We start from the raw sequence: 12,653 nt of genomic DNA, 5'->3' as shown, positions 1-12,653 counted from the left end.
GGTCGTCAGAAAATTTTACCACGCTATTCCCTGATATTACCCAGTTCTACATGCAAGACACGATAGATACTGCGTTTGTTTTCCTTGGCAATCTCGCTATCTCTAAAAACAAAGTGGAATTGCATCGATACGAACCTTACGTAACATCTCTCAAGACTTTGAATGTCCGATATAGTCTTTGTAACGTAACACCACTGCTTATATTTCAGGTTTTTCTGGTTTTCATAATTCCCTGTTCCAGCCCTGAATTACTGTTATCTGTAGCATGCGGGAGAACTATGAACCAAAACTGTCTAAAACCACTTCATTTCTTTAAATGGAAACAATCAGAATGATATGTCGCCATAAAAGCTTGATTGTAGACTATGGCATGGGAAATGTTTATTAATTAATTTTCGACCTGTGTAATGTTTTGGAGAGGAAAAGCTTTAGTTTTGTATGGCTATCTGATTTAACTGACCATAATCCATGTGGTCATGTGTCTTTCCTGTTGCCGTCTCTATCTTTTCCAATGATCTTTTGTGTTGTAAACAAAATAATTGACCAATCAGAAGAAGGTGATGAATTGCACACGTGACATTGTTTTCGTGATGTTTATTTCATAAAGAATGTGAATGCAAATTACATACTACGGTGTTAGTGTAAGGTTTTCATGTTTTATTCGAGGACCTTCCTCGAGATGTACGAAAACATGTAGGTTTCTTTGCTGTGTTGTACCACTTTATTGGTCTGAGAATGGTTGTTGCTAGTGACAGCGCTTGGAGGATACCAGACCTGCGATCCGACGACGTTTGCAGTCATAAGAAATCCCCATTTTGCATCAATGAATTGGAAATCGTAGAAAGAAGTTTTGTTAATTGTAATCTCACGAATGAACGTCGCAAGAAGCCTATCAGTAAGATATTTCGCGATGTCGTTTACCGACCATCTTTGGAAGACATAAAGGAAGTTGATGGTGAGGAATTAGCCGAAGTCGAGGACAAATTTGACCTGACTTTGTCGTCGTTACATCGCGAACGAGCTCTAAACTCTGGTTGTTTTAAGCCAAACGAAGATCGCAAATATCGTAAGAAAAAGTACAAGAAGTCACAGCCTTCTGTTGATCGCCGTCCAAGATCTCAAACTCTGTAGATATTGGCTTATTGTGTTTACAAAATAACTCTCCTTTGCTTAAGGATTTGATAAGTGTTTAAAGCCACAAATTACTTCATTGAATATCAATGTAAATATATGTATATACAGTAAAACTGGCATGCTATATCGAAAACAAATCATGTTCAATCACGTTTTACAGATATAGTTGGCCCTCCAAAAAAATATATACAGCGTGAGTTTGGATAATCGAAAGCTGTTTGTCGATACTCGACTCGAGTTTAAGTTACTAATGCTTGTTTGGACTTAATAAACAACGAATGAAGCATCTGCATTGTCAACCAAATGTTAATATTATTGAAACGTTAGATTCTACATTTCACTGATATTAACAAATTACAATGGTGTAAATAGTCCTATATCCGTTTGCTGTCGTTAAATGTCCATCAACGTTGATAAAAAATACTTAATTTTGTAATTAATTTAGTTTATATATAGTAAAATATTAATGGTTTACCTTTGATGTAAGACATATGATGTAAATATATCATTGATTTCCTAAGATTATACTTTAACCCGACACATTTGCATTCTTGGTAAATCTTTAATAAGTCTAAACTATAACAGAGTTGTTATTCAAGTAATTGTTTTTAGTTGCGGTACATTACAATGTTAATTTTAAGGAGCGTTGGTTTTCTTTGTTCTAAAGTAAGTTTCCTCCTTTAAGAGGTAAAATCTTACCAAATTAAACGGTTTCATGAAGCACGACGACAAAACAATTTAAAAAAATTTATAATTTACGATATGGCCGTGCCAAAGCATTTTCAAACCGCTTTTTCTCACATTGCAGATATTTTGCCGTGTGTTTAAACATAATTTTGTCTTCAGAACAAAACAACATAGACTGACAGGTCATGAAAACACAAAAACAATACGTGGGAGTACTGAAATCTTTATATCTAGCCAGAGTCGTTAGGGTCGAAGTTTGCAGATGCGAAAAGTCGAAGATGTATACAAAAATTGGTTCATTTCAACATTTTTTGTTCACAAACCCAGCTATTTTACGAAGGCCCCGTTACATCCTACCTCACACCCTCGCCAAAAACGTAAGACGACACGGAATTAATTAACTTGATTTTACACTTACAATCTCACTTGTCAAGTTATATTTCTTAAAATTACTCTAACGGGTACAATTGCTTTAACAAACAACATGAGGAGAAAATATACCTGTAATCTGTTGTTTTCCCTGCCTGCGTTTCTAAAACCGAACATGATGCATGCAAATATGAAGCGAAAATATGCATAAAAGTTGGTTAATCACAGCGACTTGAAAGCCTCAAAACCACAAAAAACATTTCATCCTACAATATTTTTCGGTTTCTGGGGCAAAAAAGTCATAAGGCGCTCTAGTTGCCAGGCAGGTTGTATTGTAGGATTAGTAGCATTTTTTTGGGAAGAATGGGCTTGTAAAACATACATCTTTAAAAATCTTTAAGAATTTATAATCAAGAGTGACAACTAAACAAAAGAAGTTGATATAAACAGAGTAAAAACAAGCTTTGTGGCTAAGAAAGCAAAGAATTTTACAAATCTTTAGTCATATGACTGCTCAAGAATCAGTGGAAGATTAATCAGTAGCTAAGTACAACTCAGGTCCGGACTGTCGAGAGGCCCAATGTATCTAGACATATTTAGTTTTTAGTTTCTGCCATTCCAGACAAGTTAAATGTCTTAATTTACACTATTTTTGCGGTTAAAAACCTGTACGGTTTTTCAAAATCTACTCTTCAAATGCCCGATGCTCAGAACTCGTGAAGTAGTGGGTTTTCCCTGAAATAGTACTCCGCCACTGTTATGAATTGACTATGTACCAAATAAATTGATAATCATTGGCAAGGCTGTATAATATGGCGGACCGTGGGACCATTGATCAAAAAAAATTTTTGAGTTTAGCTAACAAAAATTGGTTAAAAGTACAAAACGTTATAGAATTCCCAAGGTAAAGAAACTGAAAATAGACAAGATTTACTCAGGCACATTGTCAGACTGTAATCTTAGCACTAAGAAAATCAGAACAAAGTAAGGAAAAATCATCTTCGCAGTTCTTACAAGTCATGTTTTCATCCACTGCATTTAATACCACTGATTGATCTGCGGTGTAGCCACGATTTTCTGTCATGGTTCGCCAGTTAAAAGGGAAAGGGGGTACGATTTTAAACATTGTAATGTAAGTAAAACATAATTTAAGGGGGGGAAGAACTTTGCCACGGGGGCTGGCACTCTGCTTCCACCCCTCCTCTAGCTATGTCACTGTGATTGATACAAATGATTTCATTCATATTGGATAAGCAAACATTCCAATGACGCATTTTCTTGGAGAAAATAATTTTATTGGCTAGATGGTCCGAAAAAATAGAATATTTTATGGAGACTTCATCATTGATGTGAAAAGGATTTTTAGCTGTCATTCATGAAGTTCCTAAGGCAAATTTCAATGGCAGCTGGTGTGTTGCTGATATGTAAAATTTTGTTGTCAGCTGAGCAGCAAACCTGAATTTTCTAGTTATGAAATGTTGCCCTAGATAATGCATTTGGTTGAAATTTTTCTTTCAGATGCTCTAAAGAATTTATTTAAGTATTTAGTTGAGAGAAAAGACAGCCTAGTTATAAAATGCATAAGACATATTTCTACTCCCAAATCATAGCCAAAAGCTTAAAATGCAATTATGAATACTTTTGCTGATATTTCCTCTAAAAGACATAACCATTTGGCTACTTGTTAGTACTTGGCCTTATCAAGGGTGCTAAAAGAGACATGAACTAAATCCATGATATAACTGCACTGACGTTTAAAGAGAGAACTGAAAGGAAGATGGAAATTGTTTAAAATATAATATCAATGATATAATATCAATAGGTACTGACAATAAAGAAGAGCAATAGCATTCAAACATATTGTTATTTGCCCTCATCCAGGCTCCATCTTCATAGATGTTTGCTAGCATAGAATGTCCACTTTTACATGAAACATGATGTATTAAAAATCATCTCATTTTGTATGATGAGAATATTGCAGTATGTAACACTTCTATTAACCATAGTTTGAACAACTTAAGTAAACAATTTTGCCAACTGCAGCATCTGACATTAATAAACAAATTAAGATAAGCCAACACATATTCAAATCATTACTTGCCATTTGCCAAAATGCAAGAAACCACTAAATAATCTAATTTAAAGAAATATTCATATCACGGTTTGAAATAATAACCAAATTTTGTCACATTTCCATAAATGGTCTTATAGCTCCACACTAAACTAAATAAATAGTGAATTACTTGGTGAGTTGATGTAAATGTGGAGAATCAGTATGAAGTAAATCAATATATCAATCAATAAACAGAATTTGACAGAAATGATCATGAATTACATGATTCATGACAATATAAGTGTTTGTATGCACTTTATCTTACAGGAAACAATCTCTACTGTTTTTTTTTGTATTAAAATACCATGACAGTCAACATGGCATAAATGCCAAATCCTTAATCCTGGACTTAAGTGCTGAAATTGAACCCCCCCTGAATTGGCAGTATGACATTGACATCCCATGTTAACACATTTGTTATTATTCCATGGACTGTACAATATTTCACCTACCTTCCTCCAATTTTAAGAACACGGTTTCAGCAGTGGTTTTAACTTTTCACTTTTTACTCATATATTCCCGTATTGATGTTATCATGCTATTGTATGCTTTCTTGCCGAGTCTTGCAGGCATTCCAGTTTATTTTCATATCCATTGATGACAAAATAAGTTTTTCGACAGTTTCATCAAGTTTGGACGCAGACACGCAGTGCAATGCCTTTGTCATATATATTTTGCACGCTGACACCTGTCAAATTTGCCGCCATTGCGAAGTGTCGTCGCTCCTCTGCAAGATAAATCACACTCCTCAGGGTTTATATGTATCTTGATTGTAGTATTACTGAGACATTGATTGTACTTAAGTCAACATCAAAAAATTGAAGAGATTAGCAGTATCTGTAAGTAAAAACCTCCCATGGCACATTTACGATCGGAATTCAAATCACAGCTCTAAAAATAACATGTACGTGTGACACGTCCCGCGAGTGATCTTGTCTTGTGTGGAAACATGACGGAGGGGGGGGGGTGCGTATTTCGACCATTCGACTGGTTTATTTTCTTGCTACAAAACATTAATGCATCATAACTTACAAATGTTTGTAGGTGCAAAACATTATTTTCCTGAAACTTCGATTTAGTTTCATAGGTATGTAATGTTTTTACGTGTGATAATAAGCCTTTAATAACCGAGCGCGAGGTCTTTATGGAGAAATATCAGACCGATGTCTTTCTGTACAGACCGAGCCCGTAGGGCGAGGTTTGTACAGAAAGACAGAGGTACGATATTTTCAGTAAAGACCGAGAAAGCGAGGTTATTTAAAGGTTTTGTTATATGGCATTATTTGACCTGAAACAAAGCTTGCTTTTTACATTATTAGTTTTTTGAATTTTGAACATAAAAGTGCCATCTGAGATTTTACCTTCACGGGTATAAAAAGTATACATGACGGCAAAATGTGGCCGAAGACGTGTTTTGGAAGAAAGATAGATTACTTTTGTCCACAAAACAATGTTAATCGCTTTACAATGCAAATGTAGAACCTGCTTTGACCATCCCTAAATGTGAACCTTTCAAAAACCTTTAGGAAATTTAGAAAGATTAATTTTTTTGCTAGAAGTTGGAGCTATGTCGAAACTGCCATTTAAGGGGGGGGTCTTTATTTTAGGACTTTCACCCGGATTGAGGACTGTGCTCGTATATGCCATATGCTTATCGTGATAATTGTATTTTAACAATAAACTGTAGAGAATGCTTTCGATTATGGGGGACACCCAGTAAGTAAGTATTTTGCAGTGACCATGAAGACTGTGGTCACATATAACAGTAAAAAAGCGGGAAAATAGAAATCAATAACAAAACTTAAGACAAGCGCCGTTTCACCCCATAACGTGAAAAACAAAGCGACGTTATAAAAATATAGTTTTTGAAATGGTTGAACAAAACAGGAACATGCAACATACCATGAAGGTTTTTGTATTCAATAAAATGTCATGGAATTTCTCACTTTACTGTATACTACTACTACTTTTTTCCTTACTTTTTTCTTAGTTTTAAATGCTGTTTTTATTTTGTACAGATAATATTATCATCACACTTTGCTATATAGCATTTGGATATAGCATTCATCAATATGTAAGTATGGTTGTTCTTGATATAAAATGTGCAATTGCATTGTACACAAAGCTTCGGTACAAGAAATTGTATTTCCTTTTAATAACTACCATCAGAAGTTGAAAACACCTTTCTGTTTTAATTCATATTGATATAACAATAGCTGTTGGTTTGAAACAAATTACTTCTGTTTAAACACGGGACAAAGATAAACCAAGTTAATACTCTGATGATGATCTATCAAGATTATAGTAATGCACCCAGCTTTTCCACTGTTTCTGAATTTAAATTCTCCAAAACCATACATGGCGAAGTACATTGCCAGATGCTGCAAGGAAAACCGCCTGTCCTGTTTGTTAAAGAAGCTGTTGGTTCAAAAACTTACGAAAGTGAGTCTGCTTTCCTGTCTTTAAAAGACAAGAGTAGCTACTTTGTTTCAAACCAAAAGCTATTGTTATATAAGTATGCAATAAAACAGAAAGCTGTTTTTAACCTCTGAAGGCAGTTTACCACATGGGAATACAATTCCTGATACTACAGCTTTGAATAGACGGCAATTGGTACATGTTAGAGACTTTTGTTAATTTAATCTATATATGTAAGAAAGCGATCCGAATAGAGGCGTGTTTTTTAATTGTGTACTTTTAGATACAATGAAAGGGCGGATCTAGGATCTAGAAAACTAGTCGCTTTACAAAATTGTAACCTCTTTTTTATATCGGCAAAGAGGGAAACAAACTGAATATTCTTTTAACTATAAAAGCAATCTTTCTCCTCAAATTATCTCGTAACTCACTTCTGATTTATCAAATCAACCAGTCAGAAGCAATCTTACTCTGTTCCCGGTTGACACGCGCGTGCCCTTTTTACTTCACAGGCTGGAAACTAAGTGCATTCGGCAAAATGTTGATGTCAGCGGTTCTATACCTGTACACTTTCTACTATTAAAGAGTTTTATTTCGGCGTTTACGGCAATCGCCAAACCTCAACCCGTTTGCCGTTGAGGTTTGCCGTTGACGTTTTCCGTTGACGTTTTCTGTTTCGAAAAAATTTGATTTTAGTTTGGCGTGTTGCATTTGTATTTTAAAATTTGCTTTGCCACGAGCTAAATTTCATGTTTTACTAAAAGTTGGTCGATGAAAAGGGCTATCTGTACTGTATACTACCATAAAATAATTGCATTGAGCCATAAACGTCACTTGCTTATATAAGTCAAATGTTCTAAAAGCACCTACCGCAAGAAGGGCCTCTTGCCGTTAAAATCTGAACCACAAACAGCAAAGCCATGATCATGTGACTTTATGCGGTTTGCCGTTTTCCTTTGACACCAATTTAAAACTCTTTAATAATTCTTTGTTGTTACAATCCATTTTTCTAAGGATAAAGGAAGGCCACGCGTTAAAAACACATTGTATGATATCTTATTTTTGTACAAGTAGGAAGTCACTTTGTGAATTCGACTGGATGTAGAAAATTAAATAAAACAAAAATTTAAATTCGTTGTTAAGAGCAGTAATTCATTCCCAAAGATTCAGACTCATAAATTTGAGGTAAAATTTAGTCGAAAACTCATCAAACTGTTGGTTTTAATCAATACCTTGCTGATACAGTCATACTTTTATGATCGTAGCATTCAAATACAAATGTAGTGTGAAGAAAATCCACAGTTTTATAAACACAATCACACAACGACGATACGCCCTAAAACATTAAACATGGTGGGTCAATTATGGAAAAAGATAAATATTCTACGGCAATTATATATGATGCGCTCTTCTCTGAATTTACTGACATTAATATGGGTGTCGAGGAATCCACTCCTCAGCTGGTTCACTAACACTCTTCGTTTTGAACCTTTTATTTTACAAGCTAAACAAGCTACAAGTACATCACTGGAGTATTTAACGCTATCTTTTTGAGTTAATTATTTACATGTATTTATACTAACGGTAATTACAACAAAACATTAGTCAAGCTTTCCTTTTACGTCATTAGCAAGTACTCACTCTTTCATTGCGTTTCAAGTTCTCACGCGTTGCAACAAAAAAAGAAGAACTAACTAAACAAACAAAGAACTTAAAAACATACTTTAAAAATAAAGAAATGTTAAAGGCAAACTAATATAGCTACGACAATTTTATTGCTAAGCTCAAAAGAACGCAATATCCCACAATGGGAGAAAATATGGTGGATAAAATCCATGAAAAAGTGGATGATGGACTGATGTAAAGCTACAAAGACTTTGATGATTGTTGTACATACCACTTATTCCACAATAAAATCCATGAAAAAGTGGATGATGGACTGATGTAAAGCTACAAAGACTTTGATGATTGTTGTACATACCACTTATTCCACAATAAAATCCATGAAAAAGTGGATGATGGACTGATGTAAAGCTACAAAGACTTTGATGATTGTTGTACATACCACTTTTTCCACAATAAAATCCATGAAAAAGTGGATGATGGACTGATGTAAAGCTACAAAGACTTTGATGATTGTTGTACATACCACTTTTCCACAATAAAATCCATGAAAAAGTGGATGATGGACTGATGTAAAGCTACAAAGACTTTGATGATTGTTGTACATACCACTTTTTCCACAATAAAATCCATGGAAATGTTGATGATGGACTGATGTAAAGCTACAAAGACTTTGATGATTGTTGTACATACCACTTTTTCCACAATAAAATCCATGGAAATGTTGATGATGGACTGATGTAAAGCTACAAGGACTTTGATGATTGCTGTACATACCACTTTTTCCACAATAAAATCCATGAAAAAGTGGATGATGGACTGATGTAAAGCTACAAAGACTTTGATGATTGTTGTACATACCACTTTTCCACAATAAAATCCATGAAAAAGTGGATGATGGACTGATGTAAAGCTACAAAGACTTTGATGATTGTTGTACATACCACTTTTTCCACAATAAAATCCATGAAAAGTGGATGATGGACTGATGTAAAGCTACAAAGACTTTGATGATTGTTGTACATACCACTTTTTCACAATAAAATCCATGGAAATGTTGATGATGGACTGATGTAAAGCTACAAAGACTTTGATGATTGTTGTACATACCACTTTTCCACAATAAAATCCATGGAAATGTTGATGATGGACTGATGTAAAGCTACAAGGACTTTGATGATTGCTGTACATACCACTTTTTCCACAATAAAATCCATGAAAAAGTGGATGATGGACTGATGTAAAGCTACAAAGACTTTGATGATTGTTGTACATACCACTTTTTCCACAATAAAATCCATGAAAAAGTGGATGATGGACTGATGTAAAGCTACAAAGACTTTGATGATTGTTGTACATACCACTTTTTCCACAATAAAATCCATGGAAATGTTGATGATGGACTGATGTAAAGCTACAAAGACTTTGATGATTGTTGTACATACCACTTTTCCACAATAAAATCCATGGAAATGTTGATGATGGACTGATGTAAAGCTACAAGGACTTTGATGATTGCTGTACATACCACTTTTTCCACAATAAAATCCATGAAAAAGTGGATGATGGACTGATGTAAAGCTACAAGGACTTTGATGATTGCTGTACATACCACTTTTTCCACAATAAAATCCATGGAAATGTTGATGATGGACTGATGTAAAGCTACAAAGACTTTGATGATTGCTGTACAGACCACTTTTTCCACAATAAAATCCATGGAAATGTTGATGGTGGACAGATCAAAAACCATAAAGACTGTTAAATACCAAGCAAAAGTCCCTAAGAAATTGTGACGTATTATTCATCAAGATGAACTCCAAAAATCACAAAATAATAATAATAACAATAAATCATAAATTGATGCTTCATTCTGATTAAGTGATTTAGTTTATTTTGTCCCACAATGTTTCCTAGTCTAAAAATCTGCATTGACAATTCTATATCTGAAGTAAATAATTGCAAAAAAACTTTGAGCAAACAGCAATCAACTTATATCGGCGTCCACTGTAGGCTAAAGGGAAACAAGAAATTATCTGATACAACTAAGACCAAAATTGTGTTTATCTAAATGAATATCTACGTTAAACCTTGGTTATGTAATTAAAAATCATTGGATGAGGTTGAGCTTGATATCAAATATTATTCAGACCGAGGTTGAAAGACGACGATTTCTCACTGTCCAAAGAAAAGTAAAGTCAGGAGTAAAAGACGACGATTTCTCACTGTCCCAAGAAAAGTAAAGTCAGAACTAAAAGACGACGATTTCTCACTGTCCCAAGAAAGTAAAGTTATAGAGCTAACTTGACGTTACTATACAGCAAGCTTGACGTTACTATAGAGCTAACTTGACGTTACTATACAGCAAACATGACGTTACTATAGAGCTAACTTGACGTTACTATACAGCAAGCTTGACGTTACTATAGAGCTAACTTGACGTTACTATACAGCAAACTTGACGTTACTATAGAGTTAACTGGACGTTACTATTCAGCTAACTTGACGTTACTATAGAAATAACTTGACGTTACCATGCAGTTAACTTAACGTTACTAAGAGCTAACTTGACGTTACTATACAATGAACTGGACATTACTATAAAGCTAACTTGACGTTACTCTACAGCTAACTTGACGTTACTATAGAATTAACTTGACGTTACTATACAGTTAACTTGACGTTACTATGCAGTTAACTTGACGTTACTATACAGCTAACTTGACGTTACTATAGAATTAACTTGACGTTACCATACAGATAACTTGACGTTACTAAACAGCTAACTTGACATTACTATGCAGTTAACTTGACGTTACTATATAGTTAACTTGACGTTACTATATAGTTAACTTGACGTTACTATATAGTTAACTTGACGTTACTATATAGTTAACTTGACGTTACCATACAGTTAATTTGACGTTACTATATAGTTAACTTGACGTTATTATACAGTTAACTTGACGTTACTATGGAATTAACTTGACGTTACTATATAGTTAACTTGGCATTACCATACAATGAACTGGACGTTACTATAAAGCTAACTTGACGTTACTCTACAGCTAACTTGACGTTATTATTAAGCCAAATTTAGGTTACCATACAGTTAACATGACGTTATTATACAGTTACTTGACGTTACTATGGAATTAACTTGATGTTACTATACAGTTAACTTGACATTACTATGCAACTAACTTGACGTTACTATAAAGCTAACTTGACGTTATTATACAGCAAACTTGACGTTACCATACAACTAACTTGACGTTACTATACAACTACCTTCACGTTACTATAAAGCTAACTTGACGTTACTATACAATGAACTGGACGTTACTATAAAGCTAACTTGATGTTAGTATACGGCAAACTTGACGTTACTATAGAGCTAACTTGACGTTACCATACAGTAAACTTAACGTTACTATATAGTTAACTTGACGTTACTATACAGTTAACTTGACGTTACTATGGAATTAACTTGACGTTACTATACAGTTAACTTAACATTACTATACAACTAACTTGACGCTACTATAGATTTAACTTGACGTTACTATCCCACTAACTTGACGTTACTATACAGCTAACTTGACGTTACTATAGAGCTAACTTGACGTTACTATACAGCTAACTTGACGTTACTATACAGCTAACTTGACGTTACTATAAAGCTAACTTGACGTTACTATAGAGCTAACTTGACGTTACCATACAGTTAATTTGACGTTACTATACAGTTAACTTGACGTTACTATACAGCTAACTTGACGTTACTATACAGCTAACTTGACGTTACTATAGAGCTAACTTGACGTTACTATAGAGCTAACTTGACGTTACTATAGAGCTAACTTGACGTTACCATACAGTTAATTTGACGTTACTATACAGTTAACTTGACGTTACTATACAGTTAACTTGACGTTACTATGGAATTAACTTGACGTTACTATACAGTAAACTTAACGTTACTATATAGTTAACTTGACGTTACTATACAGTTAACTTGACGTTACTATGGAATTAACTTGACGTTACTATACAGTTAACTTAACATTACTATACAACTAACTTGACGTTACTATACAGCTAACATGACGTTACTATAGAGCTAACTTGACGTTACTATAGAGCTAACTTGACGTTACCATACAGTTAATTTGACGTTACTATACAGTTAACTTGACGTTACTATGGAATTAACTTGACGTTACTATATAGTTAACTTGACATTACCATACAATGAACTGGACGTTACTATAAAGCTAACTTGACGTTACTCTACAGCTAACTTGAC

At 34.2% G+C, this 12,653-nt stretch overlaps 1 protein-coding gene and 2 long non-coding RNA genes across 3 annotated transcripts; 1 reads left to right on the top strand and 2 right to left on the bottom strand.

Moving 5' to 3' along the window:
- Positions 1 to 74: 74 nt before the first annotated feature.
- LOC124436167 lies at positions 75 to 1,674 on the top strand. The gene has a single exon (XM_046986089.1). The coding sequence runs from the start codon at positions 736 to 738 to the stop codon at positions 1,129 to 1,131; it is 396 nt and encodes a 131-aa protein (XP_046842045.1). The 5' UTR covers positions 75 to 735; the 3' UTR covers positions 1,132 to 1,674.
- A 2,294-nt stretch (positions 1,675 to 3,968) lies between these two features.
- On the bottom strand, positions 3,969 to 10,173 carry LOC124436771. The gene is made up of 4 exons (XR_006945475.1): positions 10,041 to 10,173; positions 8,175 to 8,176; positions 7,592 to 7,730; positions 3,969 to 5,030 (listed from the first exon to the last, which is right to left on the bottom strand). It is a non-coding gene; the product is annotated as an uncharacterized LOC124436771 (long non-coding RNA).
- Positions 8,199 to 8,868, bottom strand: LOC124436772. The gene is made up of 2 exons (XR_006945476.1): positions 8,619 to 8,868; positions 8,199 to 8,415 (listed from the first exon to the last, which is right to left on the bottom strand). It is a non-coding gene; the product is annotated as an uncharacterized LOC124436772 (long non-coding RNA).
- Positions 10,174 to 12,653: the final 2,480 nt, after the last annotated feature.

Source organism: Xenia sp. Carnegie-2017, unplaced genomic scaffold, assembly GCF_021976095.1.
Source record: "Xenia sp. Carnegie-2017 unplaced genomic scaffold, XeniaSp_v1 HiC_scaffold_16, whole genome shotgun sequence".
NCBI classification, from domain to species: domain Eukaryota; kingdom Metazoa; phylum Cnidaria; class Anthozoa; order Malacalcyonacea; family Xeniidae; genus Xenia; species Xenia sp. Carnegie-2017.
Note: the sequence above shows the minus strand (reverse complement) of the source record. Positions and strands in the feature narration are given on the sequence as shown.